This window comes from Staurois parvus, unplaced genomic scaffold, assembly GCF_062004578.1.
Source record: "Staurois parvus isolate SC_StPar_1 unplaced genomic scaffold, SC_StPar_1.0 ptg001918l, whole genome shotgun sequence".
Taxonomy (NCBI): Eukaryota; Metazoa; Chordata; class Amphibia; order Anura; family Ranidae; genus Staurois; species Staurois parvus.
Window position 1 is genome coordinate 535,179 of NW_028319714.1, and position 21,034 is coordinate 556,212.

At 45.2% G+C, this 21,034-nt stretch overlaps 1 protein-coding gene and 1 non-coding gene across 14 annotated transcripts in view; both read left to right on the forward strand.

Moving 5' to 3' along the window:
- The window catches only part of UBAP2 (ubiquitin associated protein 2), a 156,083-nt gene that overhangs the window by 114,095 nt on the left and 20,954 nt on the right, over window positions 1-21,034 (forward strand). For all 13 annotated transcript variants that reach the window (XM_089664442.1, XM_089664440.1, XM_089664441.1 and 10 more), the window contains 6 exons: window positions 3,146-3,426; window positions 4,689-4,858; window positions 9,204-9,420; window positions 11,682-11,721; window positions 14,193-14,382; window positions 16,651-16,717. In XM_089664442.1, coding sequence (XP_089520568.1) covers window positions 3,146-3,426; window positions 4,689-4,858; window positions 9,204-9,420; window positions 11,682-11,721; window positions 14,193-14,382; window positions 16,651-16,717 — 965 coding nt within the window. The remainder of the gene's footprint in view (window positions 1-3,145; window positions 3,427-4,688; window positions 4,859-9,203; window positions 9,421-11,681; window positions 11,722-14,192; window positions 14,383-16,650; window positions 16,718-21,034) is intronic.
- LOC149433803 (small nucleolar RNA SNORD121A) lies at window positions 3,637-3,718 on the forward strand. The gene has a single exon (XR_016308847.1). It is a non-coding gene; the product is annotated as a small nucleolar RNA SNORD121A (small nucleolar RNA).

Genomic DNA, 21,034 nt, shown 5'->3' on the forward strand with positions numbered 1-21,034 from the left:
TGGGTTGGTGTTCATAAATGGCGTCCGCCATTTTGGATTGTGCTCGCTCCCTGGGAGCACGCTGCTCCACAATCCGGTGCCTGCTGTATCTGGATAACACCGATCTCTGTACGGGACCTCTGTGTGTGGTCCCGATCATGTGATCACTGATTGGCCAGTCAGTGATCACATGAATAGGTGTAAGCAAGATGTCACTTCTGATATCATTGCTTACTACTTATGAAATCTGTGAACGATCACAGAGATCACATGGTACAGGGCTATTCACAACAGCCTTGTACCATGTGACAAGCTGTGACCAATCACAGCTCCCACAGTATTTATCAATGGCTGTAAGAATGCAGTCAGAGAGAAGGAGAAATGATTGCTTTTACAGCCTTTATGGGTGTAAAAGCAATCGGTGTAGAAAAAAAAAAAAAAAATCATCACCCCCCACAAGTACAGTGTCAATATAGTTACACTGTACTGCTAGGGTGACAGTATGTTAAAAAATAAATAATCCAAAAAATGAAATGTAAAAAAAACATTTTGAAAAATTATAATTGTGACGGAAGCGTAGGCAGGGCAGAATGCACAAAGAAGATGGGGAACACACAAAGCTTTATTGAACTATGAAAGACACTTAATCAGGACAGTTCATGGCACTCCGCGGCATGCAGCTTGTAGGGACACCCACGATAAGCGGGCTCATGGGTACTCAATGGGACCTTGGCGATGGGGTCTGACCTCAGCACAACCCCCACACAGCGTACTAGGGACAACATCAGGCTCACGGGGACTCAACGGGACTTTGGCTGTGGCATCTGGTCTCATCACAGCTCCCACACAGCATACTAGGAACAGGCTCACGGGGACTCAGCAGGACCTTGACTAGGGGGGCTGACCTCAGCACAGCTCCCACCCAGCTTTCTAGGGACATCAGGCTCACGGGGACTCAGTAGGTAGCGATGGCTCAAGCACTCAGGGGCATCCCAGGTAGCTATACTGCGGGCACGCCATGGGGCGGTTCAAGTAAGGGTAGTCTGGGCGTGCAATAGGGGTAGCTCATGACAAGGGTGGTCTGCGCACACAATAGGGACAGTTCATGACAAGGGTGGTCTGTGCGCACACTAGGGGCAGTTCATGGCTTCTAGGGACACTCACGATGGGCATGTTGCAGATGTTCAGCAGCAGGCGGCTTCCAGGGGGGGTATGTAGCTTGCAGACACTCGACAGCGGGCAGCTTCCAGGGAGGTAGGCAACTTGCGGACAATCAGGGCTCCGGCAGGTAGGTCCTGGCTCACAGCAGGCGACAGGAACAGAAAAAAGGGGGGGCGAACCTCCTCAGCACACAGCACAGCGGGTAATCTGGGTCTCGGAGTAGGAGGGGGATTGCAGGGAGTGGGACAGCGCCCAGTATGGAAATAGCAAGGAGAGGGGCAAAGTTAAAGTCTCTACAGCAGTTTGTAATCCAACAGAGAGGCAGAGGAGAAGTACAAGAACAGTTCAGGCGAAACGGGGAGCATACACTCACGGATCCGACAGGGCGCCCGAGCCCACAAGGAAACGGGATAGTATGCGTGGCATAGTCCGTGGTAGTATTCCCCCCCCCCCCCCCCGTGGCTCCCCCGTATCCTTGGGGGGGTCTCAGGCAGAGTTGGCCACGAGGGTCCCGCCGCAGCTGGGATCCCTCAGTGGCTTGGCAGCAGAAGAGGATGATCGGGAAGAGCCCAGCACCGGTCTCTTAAAACGGTGTAGGACGCTCCCCAGTCGTCCTGGCAATGAGGGGCGGGCCTCGTTGCTCGGCAACGAGGCACGCCCCCCTGGACACGGGACTGAAATATACAAATGACATGGAGGAAATTACTTAACGAAGTTTTGGGACTGCAATGCACTTTATTGGGCTGGAATGTATTATTGCAGGGGAGGGTGGACACAGCTAATTTGGGGTACCCTGGCAGCCCCTATACTGTGACAATGTTTGGTTATAAACTAATTTGGGTTATTTTTTTTGTTGTTACTAAAAAGATAACTGAATACATTTTGGCCAAGATTTATGAAGAAAGATTATTTGTAAAATTTTATAAGAAAAACACTTTTTTTCTAAATTTTTGGGCTTTTTCATCAAAAATCCCAGTGGTGATTAAATACCACCAAAATAAAGTTTTATGTGTCTCAAAAAAAAAAATGCTAAAAAATTAATACGGGTACAGTGTTGCATGACCATGCAATTGTTATTCAAAGTGTGACAGCGCTGAAAATTGGCCTGGCCAGGAAGGGGGTAAAAGTGTCCGGACATGAAGTGGTTAATAGCTGACCTGGCTAAAACATTTCTAAGGTAACCGTGCTAATGTACAGGCACCTCAATGATTCTTTTTTTTTTTTTCTTTTTTTTTTTCTTTTTTTTTTTTTATATTGATTCCTCTGGATCCAAGGCCTAGCTAGACTATACATGAGGTTTTGGGTGTAAGACCAAAGCAGTTGTGTCTGGCACTTTATCTTATGCAGGCCATAGACAGGGAGAAAACCAGCCGTTTTTTTATTTTTCGTTTTTTTTAAGAAAAACGAAAAATCGGTCGTTCAATCAGCCGACGATACCACCATTGGTAAAAAAAAAGTTGGCTGATTTTCGTCCCGTCTACGGCCGGCAAATATAATAGTTGCAGAGAGCTCCACTATTATATTTGACATTTAAAAGTATAGCAAAGTTGCAACATTGTATCTATTTGTATCCATTTCGGATACAGATGTTTCTATTTGGATACAAATGGATACAGTGTTGCAACTTTGCTATACTTTCACTCCACTATTCTATTTGACATTTAAAAGTACAGATGTTCTTTTTCTTTTGTCTTCATCTTCTTCTGTTTCTTCTTTTTCCTCTTCTTGCAGGTCACGGCTCATGTGCATTTTTGTTAATCGGTAAAAAGATCGGCCGATTTGCCCATCATTGCCATGAAAATCGGCCGATCGGCAAATTCGGCCGATTTTTTTCCAACTTCACCGATTAAAGAATTGTGTCAGAATCATGAAAAACTGCCAACAAATTCACCCACTAACGATCCGAAAATTGGCCGATTATTCTTTCAGATGAATTTTCGGCCGGTTTTCTCCCCGTCTATGGCCTGCGTTAAGCCCACTAAGCCGTTCTGTTTTTTTACCGTAGATTTCAAATCCCAGCCGGAGCCCTCGCCTGTGCTCAGCCAGCTTGCCCAGCGACAGCAGCAGCACCAGGTACAGCCAGTGCCTGTACCACCTCCCGGACTGGAGACCTTCACTTCACAGGTGAAGCTGCGCGAGACGTCTCCGGTGGACAGCTCTACCTCTGTGGGCAAAATGCTGCAGCTGCCCAGTGTGTCACTGGACTCCCAGGCCATGTCCGCCCAGCAGACTCATCAGCAGAAACACATAAAACCGCAGAAACGGAGGATACCCCCAACTTCGAAGGTCAGTAACCCAGAGAATCCTTCCTCCATTGTTGCAGTCTCACGCTTCTTGGTCAGGGTATTGCTTATAGATTTTTTTTATGACTTTATTAAATAGTTCTTTGGCCTTGGCAGACAGAATTATAGCCTTGATGGCTGATATAGACAGACAGCTCTTGGTTTTTTGTTTTTGTGTTTTGTTTTTTTTCTGCCCCGGTTTAAGAAAAAGTGAGTCCAGAGCACAGTGATGTTTTATTTCCAAGCACATATCTGAACCTTGTGTGTGGAATACTATAGCGCTGAGTGCTCTGCATTTGCAATTACTGTCTGCCAGTTAAAGAGAATCTGTCACGTACACCCCACTTAAAGAAGTACCACTGTTGCATTCTGTGGCACCTGTCAGTGCCATTTATTCAGCAGTCTGTTCTCTGTCCAAGGGAATTTTGGAGCCCCGAGTTGAAAGTCAAGGCCTGCTTACAGAGCGTGCTGGGGGTCTACAAGCTTGCAAGGCCCATTAGAAGTATGTGCTGAATAAATTAAAGTGACTTGCTCTAAAAATGTAATTAAAGCCCATGCAATAGAGGCTTCTAATTACTTGCAAGTCCTGAATTTATATGGCTCCACCAGAGGGACACCAGTGTGCAGCTAGAGAATGAGGCCTTTTGCACCTTTTAGAGGAGAGGTCAGGTTAACTTTGACTCTTAAAGCGGAGTTCAACTCACACTGTAAAAAAATAAGACAGCAGCTACAAAAACTGTAGCTGCTGACTTTTAAAAAACAACCACTTACCTGTCCTGTGGTGTGTCCTCCACAGCCTGTTTCACCTGCTGTCTGGTGTTCCAGGAGCCGCCATCCACAGTGTGGGCACCCGGCTGTGACAGCTTGCGGCTTCACAGCCGGGTGCCAACTGCGTTTGCATGAGAAGCGCTGCACGTCCTGAATGGCCCCGTAGTCTTCTGGGACCTGTCGTGTCCCAGAAGACTACGGAGAGGGAGGACGGGAGGACAACTTCTGCTTCCAATCACCTAGGCGATCGCAGTGGGAGCGGGTACCTGTCAATTTCAGGTACCTGCTTCCCAAGGGTGCCAGTCCTTAATGGGGAGCGGAGGACCAGTCTTTAAAGCAGAACTTCCCCTTTTGGGTGGAGCTCCGCTTTGAGATATAAGTAAAAGGTATTGGAAACCTACTGCTAAAGATTTCTTGGCCTTGCTATAAACGTTACCTATTTCGAGTGATAAGGTTCACTTCACCTTGTGTTTTTTGTTTTGTTTTTTTTTTTGGCAGATTCCCGCATCTGCAGTAGAGATGCCAGGATCGGCTGATGTCACTGGATTGAATGTGCAGTTTGGAGCCTTGGAATTTGGATCAGAGCCCTCTTTACCAGAGTTTGGTTCAAACACAAGTCCTGACACTGGAAGCCAGACACCCAGTAACTTGTATTCTAAAACAATAAGGTAAAAGATCCATATGGTTTTATATCTCAAGGTAGAACCTTTTCATTTTGGTTAGAGGGATGACATGCTTCTCTGTTTGTGAATGCTTGCCCCTTCCCTGTGGTTGTATACAGACATGATATAGGTATGTAAAATATATACAGGTGAAACTCGAAAAATTAGAATATCGTGCAAAAGTTAATTTATTTCAGTAATGCAACTTAAAAGGTGAAACTAATATATGAGATAAACTCATTACATGCAAAGCAAGATAGTTCAAGCCGTGATTTGTCATCATTGTGATGATTATGGCTTACAGCTCATGAAAACCCCAAATCCACAATCTCAGAAAATTAGAATATTGTGAAAAGGTGCAATATTCTTGGCTCAAAGTGTCCCACTCTAATCAGATAATTGAGCCATAACACCTGCAAAGGGTTCCTGAGCCTTTAAATGGTCTCTGTCTGGTTCAGTAGGAATCACAATCATGGGAAAGACTGCTGACCTGACAGTTGTGCAGAAAACCATCATTGACACCCTCCATAAGGAGGGAAAGCCTCAAAAGGTAATTGCAAAAGAAGTTGGATGTTCCCAAAGTGCTGTATCAAAGCACATTAATAGAAAGTTATGTGGAAGAAAAAGGTGCACAAGCAGCAGGGATGACCGCAGCCTGGAGAAGATTGTCAGGAAAAGGCCATTCAAAAGTGTTGGGGACTTTCACAAGGAGTGGACTGAGGCTGGAGTCAGTGCATCAAGAGCCACCACACACAGACGGATCCTGGACATGGGCTTCAAATGTCGTATTCCTCTTGTCAAGCTGCTCCTGAACAACAAACAACGTCAGAAGCGTCTTACCTGGGCTAAAGAAAAACAGACCTGGTCTGTTGCTCAGTGGTCCAGAGTCCTCTTTTCTGATGAGAGCAACTTTTGCATCTCATTTGGAAACCAAGGACCCCGAGTATGGAGGAAGAATGGAGAGGCCCAAGGACCCAGAGTATGGAGGAAGAATGGAGAGGCCCAAGGACCCAGAGTATGGAGGAAGAATGGAGAGGCCCAAGGACCCAGAGTATGGAGGAAGAATGGAGAGGCCCAAGGACCCCGAGTATGGAGGAAGAATGGAGAGGCCCAAGGACCCCGAGTATGGAGGAAGAATGGAGAGGCCCAAGGACCCAGAGTATGGAGGAAGAATGGAGAGGCCCAAGGACCCCGAGTATGGAGGAAGAATGGAGAGGCCCAAGGACCCCGAGTATGGAGGAAGAATGGAGAGGCCCAAGGACCCAGAGTATGGAGGAAGAATGGAGAGGCCCAAGGACCCAGAGTATGGAGGAAGAATGGAGAGGCCCAAGGACCCCGAGTATGGAGGAAGAATGGAGAGGCCCAAGGACCCCGAGTATGGAGGAAGAATGGAGAGGCACACACTGCAAGATGCTTCAAGTCCAGTGTGAAGTTTCCACAGTCTGTGTTGATTTGGGGAGCCATGTCATCTGCTGGTGTTGGTCCACTGTGCTTCATTAAGTCCAGGGTCAACGCAGCCGTCTACCAGGAGATTTTGGAGCACTTCATGCTTCCTTCCACAGACGAGCTTTATGAGGATGCTGACTTCATTTTCCAGCAGGACTTGGCACCGCCCACACTGCCAAAAGCACCAAAACCTGGTTCAATGACCGTGGGATTACTGTGCTTGATTGGCCAGCAAACTCGCCTGACCTGAACCCCATAGAGAATCTATGGGGCATTGCCAAGAGAAAGATGAGAGACATGAGACCGAACAATGCAGAAGAGCTGAAGGCCGCTATTGAAGCATCCTGGTCTTCCATAACACCTCAGCAGTGCCACAGGCTGATAGCTTCCATGCCACGCCGCATTGAGGCAGTAATTGCTGCAAAAGGGGCCCAAACCAAGTACTGAGTACATATGCATGCGTCTACTTTTCAGAGGTCCCATATTGTTCTATGTACAATCCTTGTTTTATTGATTGCATGGAATATTCTCATTTTCTGAGATTGTGGATTTGGGGTTTTCATGAGCTGTAAGCCATAATCATAACAATGACAAATCACGGCTTGAACTATCTTGCTTTGCATGTAATGAGTCTATCTCATATGTTAGTTTCACCTTTTAAGTTGCTGCACTGAAATAAATGAACTTTTGCACGATATTATAATTTTTCGAGTTTCACCTGTACTACACACACCACAGGAAAACCAACAAAAGTACTACCTAATATGGTGTTGTACCGTCTTTGGCATTCAAGACAGCCTGAATTCTCCTGGTATTTGACAAGTCTTGAATTGAGGATAACGCAATCTTTACCACGCTTCATGCAAAAATCATTCCAGTCCTCGCACAGATGTTGAGGCGGAAAAGAGCCCGAATCTTGTTCAGGCTCCAAAATTGACCATAGTGGCTCTATAATATTGAGATCCAGCAACTGTGGCACCTAGGGAAAGTGCAAAACTGCATGCTTTTCAAACCATGATTTGACATTACCAGCTGTGTGAATTCGGAGCATTATTGTCTTGGTAAGTGGCGCGGTCTTTGGGAAACCGTGTCTGCACCACGGGGTGCACATGGTTGGCCAAACTTTGTACATAGTCACTGGCAGTGACTCTACCTTTCAAGGTGATGATGGGGCCTGCAGAATACCAAGTTATGGCTGCCCAAACCATGATTGTGCTGCCACCATGCTTTACCGTCGGCACAAGACCATCCTGGTCATAAGCTTGGGACGGTGTTGGCCATGCATACACACGTCCGGTGGTTGGGAACAGTGTGAAGCTCGATTCATTGGATCATATTACAGTCTTCCATTGATCGATAGTCCATGATTTATGGGTGTTGCATCATTGGCAGTTGCAGCTCACATGTGAATCTTTTGCTGATGGGAGTTCCTTTCACACAATTTTTGTGGACACGGGCTTTGGAAGACTGAGATTGAGCTCTGCAGTCACTTTTGCAGAAGTTGTTTTCTTATTCCAGGTCACAATCCTGCGCAATGTCCTTTCGTCTCTTTTGGTCAGCTGACCATGTCGACCGCACTTATGCTTTCCCGGAAACTGTATATGCCGTCATAACCTTTGATACTGCACCTCACCACACACAAATAAAATTGTCACAGAGGCACCAGCTAAGCGGCACCAACAATTTGCCCTCTTTGACGCTCAGTAAGCTCTGACACAACTCCGTATTACTAGCAGCACTTGCAGTGAATGAGGAAAGTGAGGCTTCCCACTAGTGGTGCACCAAAATGAAGATTCTGGTACCGAAAACAAAAATTCAAAATGCACTTGGCTGAAAACCGAAATGTGCAATTTTTTAAAATGAATATATATTTTTTGGAAAAAAATACGCTTTGATTAAAAAAAATATATATACCCCAATTGTTTTGTAAAATATGTAAGAGGATATTACGGCGAGTAAATGGATACCCAGCATGTCACGCTTTAAAATTGCGCACGCTCGTGGAATGGCATGAAACTGCGGTGCTTAAAAATCTCCATGGGTGATGCTTTAAAAATTTCTACAGGTCAGCAGTGTAACGTTACAGAGGAGGTCTAGTACGAGAATTATTGCTTTTGCTCTGATGTTCGTGGCGATACCTCACGTGTGTGGTTTAAACACCATTTACATATGTGGGCATGGCCTACGTATGCGTTCACCACTACGTGTGCAGGGGGGAACAGGGGCACTTTAAACTTTTTTTTAAAAATGTATTTAATTTTTTTGTTTTTTGCACTGTTCCTTTTAAAAATAAATTGTAATCACTTCTGTTCTTAGCACAAGAAATGCATGGATCCCTTGTGATGGGAATAATTAGTGACAGGTCCTCCTTTATGGAGAGATGCGGGGTCAATAAGACCCCACATCTCTCCTCTGCAATGTAAAGCATTGATCTAGTGCTTTAAAAAAAAAAAAAAGAGGCCGGAAGCGACATCACTCCGGTCCTCCAAGGGCATAGAGATGTGTGGCGGCCATCTTTCCTTCACCCATCTCTATGTCCAGAGCCGGGATCGATGGTTTCTCAGGTAAGACTGAACTACCGATCGGCGGATGGGCGGCTTTGAGGGGTGGGATTTTTTTGCCACCTGTATCGGTGTTTTCATTTCATTTTGGCTGACAGCCGAAAGGGGAGTTTTCAGCCACCGGAATTTCGATGCATCCCTACTTCCCACCTGGTAGCTAGGTGTCTCATCACACAACGGAAGAAAAAGAATGTTGCATCACTTCCGCTTTCAATACGAAACGTCATCTTTCACACCTGCAAATCATGTAGTTTTTCCATATGTTTTTTTTTTTAATTTGTTATAACGCAGTTGTCCTTCAAGGAACTGATTCTTTATTCACACATCTGATGTATATTTTGCAGTGAATCTCTAAACACCTCGCTGCCAATATCCAGTACTGTGCAGGAGCCAAGCTATACGGCGTCTGTAATCACCACTTCCAGCCACAACAGCTCTTCTCAGAGTGCCAGTCCAGTCACCATCTCCTCATCTTCCTCTTCCTCCTACGACCAGACGTCTGTGCACAGCAGAATAGGTTACCAAAGCTCCATGACAGCCAGCGAAGTGGTTCCGGTCACGGTGAGTACAGGGTGCACTCCTTGAACATATGAAGTCATCAATGTCAACATATGAAAAAAGGCTCCTATTGCTCACAGCAATCAGTAAGATTCTCCCTCTAACGCCTCTGGATACCCCATAGTGAGGATATATTAATCCACAATAACAGTTGGTTGTGGCCAGCTCAGTGGATTGCTGTAGGAAAGTCCTGGATTCTTTCTTGGATACACAGAATATAACTGGATATAACATTTATAGGTAAAGTTGATCCAGGGGATATCCCATTGCCTCTCGGGGGATCAGGAAGGAATTTTTTTCCCAGCAGGAGCAAATTGGATCGTGCTTTGCTGGTGGGTTTTTTTTTTGTGTTTTTTGTTTTTTTGCCTTCCTCTGGATCAATTATGGGTGTAGGCTTATAACTTTTTTTTTTTTAATGGTTGAACTGGATGGACTTCTGTCTTTTTTCAGCCAAGCTATGTTACTATGTAACATTACCTGATGGCTGCTAACCATCAACTTTGGGTCTTCTAGTTGTCAAAGCGGGCTTTCTCTGGTCCCCACAAACAATGTGGAACAAATCAGAATGCTTCCCAATCATACATTCGCTTTGTCAACGATCATCACATGCAGGCTGAAGGCTTTATTCAGGAACAAAAATGGTTTCAGCTTGCAAAGGACCCTGCAACCTGTAGATGCTAGTATACTTTTTTTTATTTTTTTAACACTGTACCTGTCTGGTATAATTATAATATTAAAAGTAAAGATTTTAAATACGTTTTACAGTTTTGAACACTTGTCGGTCTATATTATAAAATAAAAAACACAGTACGTTTCTTAGTAAAATTGTGTACTGAATTAAATTCTTGTGTTAGGTTTTCAGGTTCCACTCACTCTACAAAAACTGTAGCTGATGACTTTTGAAAAAAACAGCCACTTACCTGTCCCGTGGGGTGTCCCTCTCAGTCTGTTTCACCGGCCGTCCTGTATTCCAGGAAGCCAGCACCTTCAGTGTGGGCACCTGGCTGTGAGAGCTTGCGGCTTCACAGCCGGGTACCCACTGAGCATATGCGAGTAGCGCTGCGCTTCATTAATGGTCCTGTAGTCTTCTGGGACCCGTCACATGTCCCATAAGACTACAGAGAGGGAGGGAGGGAGGACACCTTCTGCTTCCGATCACCTAGGCGATCGGACCGAAAGTGGGAGCGGGTACCTGTCAAATTCGGGTACCCACTCCCCCGAAAGTGCCAATCCTTAATGGGGAGCAGTCCTTAATGGGGAGCAGTCCTTACAGCAGAAATTCCCCTTTTGGGTGGAGCTCCGCTTTAAGTTACATAGTCTGGCTGAAAAAAGACAAAAGTTCAACCATTAAAAAAAAAAAAAAAAAAGTTATAATCCTACACCAACAGTTGATCCAACTGAAGGCAAAAAAACCCAGCAAAGCATGATCCAATTTGCTCCTGCAGGGAAAAAAAAGTAGCAGGCAGGGTAATCGGGGCACACAGCAGGAGGCAGCTGTGGCAGGCAGGGTAATCAAGGCCCGAAGCAGAAGGCAGCTCTGGCAGGCAGGGTAATCAGGGCACACAGCAGAAGGCAGCTCTGGCAGGCAGGAGGTCCGGGCACTCAGAAGATGGCAGTTCACAGGGTAGCGATCCAGGGACTCACGAGCCAGCAGTGGCCTCAGCAGAGGAAGTCTAGGCAGATAGGCACCAACTCCTCATGGGTCTTCAGAGAGCTGTGTGTCTTGGCCGCAGCTTCAAGACTACACAGGCAATATAGGACCACAAGTCCCAGCAGTGCACAAAGCAAAGCACAGTTCAATGCATCTCGAAGTTAGGTCTCAGGCATGAATGGCTCTGTCCATCCTGACTCAAGCTCTCCCATTGAAAGAGTCTTTCTCCCCACATAGGGACAGTATATGGCCCTTTCAATTGACCAAGCCCCAAGCTCCCGGTGCCAACACATCTGACTTTTCACAGCCATAAGACACCATGAGGTCTGCGCTCCCTACCGAGATAACTCTCACCTCCCACCCCCTGCGGGGCACAGGAACTTCAAATTATAAACAAAGCAGACAAGTTGACTGTTGACCACAAGTGTTAACAAAACAACCAAAAATAAAATAATATATCTGCTGTCCGTCACACTATGCATAATGACATTGCTAAGTTTGGGCCTGAGCATCTAGGTTTCATTGACCTCTGATCACAAATGGTGTTTCAGTGCAACTTTTGAATGGTGCATAATTTTGCCGCTTTTTGTTTTCCTTTCTTTTTTTTCTTTAGAATGGACACAATGGAATTCGGGCACAAGTGTCTTTGAACAGTAAGTCTGCAATATATATCAGCTGTGCTCCTATAACCACCTCCTGTTTGTACCGGGGCTGATTGACCAGTGCAGGAATGTTATGTCTCTGGCCTTTGCTTTCTTCCTGTGGCATGCATCACGGATCCCCCCACCAAAGTTGGCTTGTCAAGCAAGATCTGGTAGAAGATGATGATGCTGCAATCCAAGCACATATCTTAATTATTGTGCAGACAACCACACACTGAGTCTTATGCCAGTCCCAGAGCTCATAATCCTCTGTAAACTGTATCTGTTGCATAATCTCTATAACAGAACTGGCACTCATCAGCCTCGCTCCTGCCAAAATTTTACAAGATTTCAATTTATGTAAGGACAGGCCAGATGTCTTGTATGTAAGCACTTCCTGGAATCGGCCATCTCTAAACATTTTTTTTTTCTTGTATCAATGGAATGATTACTGTGTTGTGTATCGCCATCACTCCATAGACTGGAGTATTCAGTGTTTTCTGTTTGAACAGAAGGGCTCTACCTTGCCCTGATATGTTGAATGACTTTAAAGGCATAATTCACCTTTACCAAAAAAAACTGGCAAGGAGTGTTTATAGATGAAAACAAACTGTGCAGCTTTGACCAGAGTCGAATAATGTCCTTGCTATAGGTGTAGGCCATTTACGTACCACAGGAAGGCTGTCTGAAAAACTCCCAGAGAATGCATCCCCCGTCCTCCTTGGTTGCTAGGACGTTGCAAAGGGTCCCTCCTAGCTGTTGCTGGTCACTTCCACCATCACAGGAGTGGCCCCTCCTAGCTTGGCCAGGCCTCTTTGTGCTAGTGTCTGAAGATGATGGAAAAGATCCATTCTTTTTTTGAGTTTTCGCTGCTTCATCTTCTGGCCTGCTCCCTACTAGGGCAGAGGTGGGCTCCATGTAGATCATTACGGCCAGCAGGCCAAGAGGTACAGTACCCTGATCCTGCATGCATGAGTGGGGACGTCCTGTAATGACTGCCTTTTTTTGGGCCAGCATCCATTCTCCTGAATGTGGCAGCAAAGTCCAAGTATTCACGATTATTATCTCCGGTGTATCTTTTGATGTTCTCCAAGAAATTATTTTACGTAAGCACAAAATCCTAATATCTTAATTGTATAGGACACAGGCAAAGTACTAATTGACTCTGTTATAGGTTCATACTTTCATGTACAGCTTGGACTTGGTTTCCCTAAATGGTTTAAAGCGATTCTAAAGGTTAATTTTTTAATTTTTTTTGTAAAATAACAAACATGTCTATACTTACCTGCTGTGTGCAGTGGTCTTTCACAGAGCAGCCTGGATCCTCTTCTCGGGTCCCCCGCAGGCTCTCCTGGCTCCTCCTATCTGTCGGCTGCCCCACAGCAAGCAGCTTGCTATGGGGGAACCCACTGCTCCGTGTGTCCATTCACACATGGAGCTGCGGCTTGGTCCCACCCTCCGCTCTCTCCTCATTGGCTGACTGGCTATGATTGACAGAATGAATGGCTCCCGCTTGCTGTCTCAGTCAGGAGAATGCATGAAAGTAAAAAACCCTCGAGCCTTTAGAACCGCTTTAGGTGTGTATGGTGGGGTCTTCAGCTGTTTCAGACCGTCCCCAGACTATACAGCAGGCACCTGTAGCAGCTTGCACTTATACTTTCCTTTTTTCCCCTGAGTGCCCCTAGTTTAACCTCTTCACGCCGGCCGAACGCAAATGTGCGGCCTCCCAGCGTCTGGGCTTAGACACTGAACGGCCGCACATTTGCGTTCTGTTAAACAAAAAATGTGCTGAGAGCGCACGCTCCCAGCACACGTCTGGTCTCCTCCTTCTATCGGGACCTTTCCCAATCATGTGATCCGAAACCCCGCCCCGCCTCCCGGCTTCTGAAACCCTTAAAGGGCCGGGAGGTGCTGGCGCCAAAGGGTTAATTAAGCAGATCTTGGTTGCATTCTGTATCGTCCTGACCCATAGACTATTGAATGTGCCGTATTGCTTTGCAGTGCAGGAGAGAGGCACGTGGACCTCAGTTTTGTTTGGGAGGTAACTTTGTCAAAATGTAAAGCACATTGAAAATTTCTCTTAACCATAATTGAAAAAAAAGGTTCGGGGCATTTGAGATATGTTTGCCATGCATTATCATGAACTTGGATAGAGGAATGAAGGCAATGCACAGACTGATTGCAAGCGAGCAGAGTGTGATAGGTCAAAAGCACTGTGAGGTTTTTTGTTTGGGTCTTGTTGGGGAGATTTTCCTTAACTTCCACTCTTAAAAAAAAAAAAAAAAAACAGGAACTGAGCAGAAATTGCACCAAAATGATACTACATCCCCTCTTTGGACACTTGTCCCCAAAACAGGTGTCCTCTCTAAATACTTCTAAATTTTGTTTTGGTGAGAATGTGTCTATACTAAAAATGATGCAAGATGGAGATTTTAGTTACAACCCTAAAATATTAGGTCTGAGAGTCTCTCTTCTGTACACAGCCACTCCTTCCGTCCCGTCGGCAAAGTCTGAGAATTCCCAGAGCCTGACGTCTGTAGGGTCTCTATCCAGTCCACCCTCCACCACATCGTCTCTCCTTCCTCCTGCGTCTCAGCACACGTCAGCTGTGTCTCTGTCTAACTTGCCGCAGCCCAGTGACCTCTCAAATAGCTCCCTTTCACAGCTTAACAGGTGAGAGACATTTTTTATTTTTGTGGTTTGTGGAAAAGCAACGGGAACATTTTCAGGGTTGGTAATCGGGTGGGAGGGCTTGGGTCTGTGAGAGGGCAGGACAATTCGTAACATGTGCTATATATCGGGCTAAGGCCCACCTAAGCAGTCCATTCAGTATTTTCCGGCGTATAAGACGACCGGGCGTATAAGACGACCCCCCTACTTTTCCTGTTAAAATAGAGGGTTTGGGCTATACTCGCTGTATAAGACTACCCCTCTTCCAACCAATCACGGCAAGCGATGTACCAGTATTTTCTGTGCACACTGCATACAAAGCCTGCTTGGATTGGGTGGGTCAGCTCTCCCTGATCCGAGCGGTACCATAAATTGCACAAAACTGCCACATTATAATATTAATAATTACCGAAATGAAGGGGACAAGGTCGGATGCAGCAGTACCATACCGGTACTTCCGAGCTGACGCTTCTGCGCATGTCTTCGGCAGCAGTAGACGATCGCTGATCACCATTCCTCGCAGAACTGCATGAGACGTCGGATGCAGCCGTTCAGTGCTCGATTGATCGTGACTGAAACTGTGACATGCGCAGAAGCCGCTACCCGATGTGTATCCCTTCTCTGCATATCACAGTTTCAGTCAAGCTCAATCGAGCACTGCTGCATCCGACGTCTCATGCAGTTCTGCGAGCTATGGTGATCCGCGATCGTCTACTGCTGCCGAAGACATGCGCAGAAGCGTCAGCACGGAAGTACGGTAAGGTTTCAGCCCAGCACCCGGCGTATAAGACAACCCCCGACTTTGTAGAAGATTTCCAGGGGTTAAAAAGTCGTCTTATACGCCGGAAAATACGGTAGATCCTATCCTTAATGTTCAACCACTTCCAGTCCGGACACTTTCACCCCCTTCCAGTCCAGGCCAATTTTCAGCTTTCAGCGCTATTGCACTTTGAATGACAATTGCACGGTCATGCAACACTGTACCCATATGACATTTTTAGCATTTTTTTTGAGACAAATAAAACTTTATTTTGGTGGTATTTATTCACCACTGGGATTTTTATTTATTTTTTTGCTATATAAATGAATACGTTTAAAAATTTAAAAGAAATAATCTTTCTTCATAAATCTTGGCCAAAATTATTCAGTTATCTTTTTAGTAAAAAAAAAAATAACCCAAATTAGTTAATAACCAAAAATTATAAGTTTTCAAAAACTTTTTTACGTTTTTATTTTTTATATTTTTTGACATACTGTCACCCTAGCAGTACAGTGTCACCATAGTAACACTGTATTACTTGTGGGGGGTGATGATTTTTTTTTTCACTGCTTTTACACCCATAAAGGCTGTCAAAGCAATCATTTCTCCTTCTCTCTGGCTGCATTCTTGAGCCATTGAGAAATACTGTGTGAGCTGTGATTGGTCACAGCTTGTCACATGGTACAAGGCTGTTGTGAATAGCCCTGTACCATGTGACCTCTGTGATCATTCACAGATTTCACTCGTAAGCAATGATGTCAGAAGTGACATCTTGCTTACACCTATTCATGTGATCAATGATTGGCCAATCAGTGATCAATCAGTGATCACATGATCAGGACCTCACACAGTGGTCCCGTACAGCGATCGGTGTTCTGCTGTGTCCTCCGGACATGAACGGCAACCCGCCCCTGCACTGTCCCCGTCCGGCCGTTTATATACAGTGGTTAAATCATAGCCAGGAGTCCCAAGCTTGTCAAATACCTTTCAGATCTATTAAAAACAGACATGGCCTGGCAAATCCAGTCTTACCATCAGACTGCAATGTTGGTATATTTTGTGGATCTGATGGATGAAACCTGAGGCAAAACATACTTGCATCATAAAAAAAAGAGCTGATCCGATGTCCCTATAATACAGGCCTTGTGCATGCAGGAAATCCATTGTGCCAGTTTAGTCAGACCATTGAAAGAGATCTGGGTATCTAGTTGTCAGCCGAGTACATGGTGTGTCTATAAGATGCACAAGTTCCAAGACTGAAGCAGAGGACCGAGATTAAGCATGAAGTTAAGCTTGAATTCTCTGTTGCTGACTTTGTCTCCAGCTTTCACACGTTCTACAGACTGTGGTGGGTTTTTTGTATCCAAGCACATATCTGACCCCCGTATGATGCATCATTGTCACGGAGTCTTGACCTGTACTGAAGCTTTCACACATTTGAGGGACCATTCCTTGTGTTATCCTGGCACTTACCCATTTTTTGTTTTTTGTTTTTTTTTCCCCCTCCCTAGCACTTTGTCTGGGCACCAGAACAGCCTTCCTGCAGCATCAGTACTGTCCTCAGCAGTTTCCCATACGGTAAGGATTTCATTTATTACTTCATTCCGACCTTTTTAAAACCTCCCGATGTCAAGATTGTTTTCTTAAAGGGCTTTTCATTCTATGACACATCCTGAACTCCAGTATTGTTCAAAATAGATAAATGTCATAATGTTGCTGCTGAAGGACATGTTCTGTTTTACTAAACAACCCACCCTCCTTATGCAATACATGGTTCGAATTCTGAATGATTTTTCATCCGAAAATCTAAAACGTCGTTCGCTCGTAATCCGATGGCGCAAACAATGATTTCGAAAATCGGCCAACCAAGGCATAACGTTCACCCCATATAACAGGTGAAACTTCTGTTCCTTCCAGGTCAAGCTCATGCACATATTATTTTCGGAAAAACGATTGTGCGATTTGACCATCATTGAGTAAAAAATCGGTCGTTTTTCACAAATTTTCCAACATGCCCGATCGCTGAAAAGGGGAGGAACCATGAAAATCGGCCATTGCTATTGACCCATTAACAGAGCGAAAATCGGCCGATTATTCTTCGGTCAATTTTCGGAGGAAAAATCAGTTGAATTTCAACCCATGTATGGCCGGCCTTAGTCCTCTAACCAAAGACCCACCGTCCAAGGACCCCTCTTACATGACAGAAATGTCCTCCTTCAGTGTTTACACCTCTGGTCTGAATTCTTCCTCAGATTTGGCTGTTGGTGTGCAGTGACTCCCATAGACTTGAGCAGGGCTGTGTGTCTTGAGGCTAGGTTCATACTAATGCGGTTTGGTACATCGCATGAGGAACTGGAACTGCAAATCACATGCTATGTGTGTGCGGTGCGATTGGAGCCATATATTATGTACGGCTCCAATCACGCCGCACCAAAAAAGTGCAGGACTCTTTTTGGGTCCACACTAGAATTGGATCGCATGGTTATTCACACCTATGCGATCAGATTCTGCACATCGCACCGCTTTTTGCAGACCGATTTCGGGGTGTTGTTAACATACACACCCACATCGGTTCCCATGAACGGGGTGCTATTCTCCTAGATTGTAAGCTCTAACAAGCAGGGCTCTGTTTCCTCTTGTACCAAATTGTATTGTAACTGTAATGTCTACCTTCATTTTGTAAAGCGCTGAGCAAACTGTTGGCGCTATAGAAATCCTGTATAATAGTAATAATAATTCTGATATGGTGCGGAAATCACACAGAAAACGCTGCGAGCCCAGCCTGAATGTATGTGTAAACCCTCATCTTGTAAAACGATCCATTCAGTTTAAAATCGAAATGAAAGGCAAAACATTTGTGTATAGATAAAACAAAAAACATTTTAAATACCTTTTTCCCCCCTTTTATCACATTCCCTCTAAGCTCCTTATGCAACTGAGAACAAAGAACTGTGGGAGGAGAAACAGCATTACACTGAACTTCACTTCCCAGGCTGTGCAGGGGGGGTGTTAGGACAGGTCTGATCATTGGAGGAGAGCAGGCTGAGTTCCCAGCAGAGCTAGAGAACTGACCACACTGTGCTCTCATGCTTGGTATGGTCAGTTTTTAATAGGAAAGCAGAGGGACTGGCAGGAACACCAGGGATTTCACACAAAAAAAGCAATATAAACAGAACAGGATACTTTCATACAAGTACATGGTACTGCAAGCACATATTATTATTATTATACAGTATTTATAAAGCGCCGATAGTTCGCTCAGCGCTGTACATTACAAAGGGGGACAGAACATGTGACAGAACAATAACAATACAATGCAAAACATGAGGGGATCAAGGGCCCTGCTCTTTCGAGCTTACAATCTAGGAGGGAGGGGATGGTGGCACAGGAGGAGATAGCTGTGGGGGATGGAGTGGTAGGAAGAGTGGAGGAGGTCGGCAAGTTAGCAGGGGGTGGGGTAGGCTTCCCTGAAGAGGTGGGTTTTCAGGGTGCGCCTAAAGGAGAGGAGAGTAGGTGATAATCTGATGGATTGGGGCAGGGAGTCCCAGAGGATGGGTGACACCCTGGAGAAGTCCTGGAGGCGGGCATGGGAGGAGGAGACCAGGGAACTAGAGAGAAGGAGGTCTTGTGAGGAGCGGAGTGTGCATGTTGGGTGGTACTTGGATATTAGGTCGGTGATGTAGTTCGGGGCAGTATGGTGGACGGCTTTGTACGTCAGTGTTAGGATTTTGAATTTGATCCGTTGCGCAATCGGAAGCCAGTGGAGGGATTGGCAGAGGGGGGGTGGAGGGAATTGGCAGAGGGGGGTGGAGGCCAGTGGAGGGATTGGCAGGGGGGGGTGGCGGAGATGGAGCGGTTGGAAAGGTGAATGAGTCTGGCAGCCGTATTCAGGATGGACTGAAGCAGGGATAGCCAGCGGCGAGGCAGGCCAGTGAGGAGGGAGTTGCAGTAGTCGAGTCGTGATATGATGAGGGAGTGGATGAGCTGTTTAGTGGTTTCTGGGGTTAGGAACGTGCGGATTTTGGCGATGTTGCGGAGGTGGAGTCTGCTCGAGTTTGTTAAAGATTGGACTTGGGGCTGGAAGGATAGGTTGGAGTCCAGAATGACACCAAGTACTCTGGCCTGCGGGGCGGGTTTGATGGTGGCGTTGTTGGATGATGGAGAAGTCAATGGGGGGTGGTGTCCGGGCTGGGGGGGGAAGACAAGAAACATATCAGGAATATGAAATTTTGGGTTTACATACTCTTTAACTTACGGCCCCATTCATGTCTGTTGAGGGGTCTCTGTGCACTCTCAGCCAGTGCAGGGGAAAATTTCAGACCCGGGGATATAAACGGGGGAAAAGGCCGCTGCTGCTATGGACCAGTAAGCAAGCATCTGGGCTGTTTTTTTTTTGTTTTTTTTTAAAAAGCTGAGCTTATTCTTTAAGCAGTTTGTAATGTATTATCTGGAGTGTTTGATTTTTTTTTTTTTTTTTAAACCAAGCTAAAGTTTAAAGAAAAAACGCCATTCAGTCATTGACTGCTTCTACAAGAATTTGAATACACATTTTCACTTGTCTCTGCAACTTACAAATTTTACCATTATGATGTGCTGTCTTTTTTATGAACATAAATTACAAATTTGTCATTATAAATGAATGTTCCACTATACTTTTTTTGTTATGGTTTCATAATCTTAGCTATTATTCAGTTTCTTTCACTGTATCAAATCAACTGTACAGCTTGCCCCTTAAGACATAGCCACATCCCCCCTGAATGTAGTATTCCTGACCTGATATCTACCTCTGCCCGTGTTTTAGCAGTCTTCATTGAGCACCCCTGTTCGGAAGCCACACTACCTGAAAGTGTTAGTAAACCCACAACAGTACAATCAGTCTGTATATGCAATAGAAAGTAGTAGTGAATTAAACGAGCGCTAGGTAAATGAATAAGCTGCTAGCATCAAGATCAAACCTCAAATCCTTGTACACATCAATAATAGTAAAATGCAGCGCTAATAGATATGATAATTAATAGTTAATAGACCTAAAAAAGGTGCGCTGTGGAGCGCTAAGGATATCCGGGTAAGGTAGCATCTTAACCTCCCTAACGGTATTCCCGAGTGTAGCTCGGGGTAAAATGTCAGTACCAAAAGCGGTAACCCTGAGCTACACTCGGGAATACCCTGCAGCGCTGTATAGGGAGTCCCTGCAGCACTTACCTTGTCCTTTGCTCCCGCGATGTGTCCCCTGCAGCGTCCCCGGCCATCTCCTCCGGCTGATGCCGGCATCCGGCTCCTGTGTTCCGGTCCATGTGATGTTGGGACGTACGGGAAATTTGAAAATTTAAAAAAAAATTAATTTTTTTCAAAATGATTTTACATAGTAAAACATTGCTGTTTCAACCCATTTCACATACATTTTGTCCCAAGTGCTTTGTCCGGCGCCCTGCCTGCATTTTGATTGTTCTTTCTGCCTGGAAACTTAGAAAAGTCCATGGCGTCCAAAAAGCGTCCCTTTTAGGTCAAAAGCGGTTTTAGACCGGCTAGAGAACAGCGATAGTAAATCAGAACCACTTGCAGAATTGAGTGATAATGATTGGTGGGGGAAATTCCTCATCAGACACTGAAAACGATTCTGCGACTGAGCTCAGCGATGTGCGAACTTGGCGCTCTATTTCACATTTCATTGTTTTTGGTTTGATTATATTATTGAATTAAATGTATTATTATTATATTATTATTTTTTATGATTATTTATTAAATTATAATTTATGATTTCGTGTTTCAAATTTTATCCTACCCGGGATGTTTACTAGACTCTTGTTCGGACAGATTTCAGTGAGTTATTCCTAAAAATTACAGCCTACAATAAAAAAAACTACATATTTCCATGCAAAAAATGGTACCGCTTTC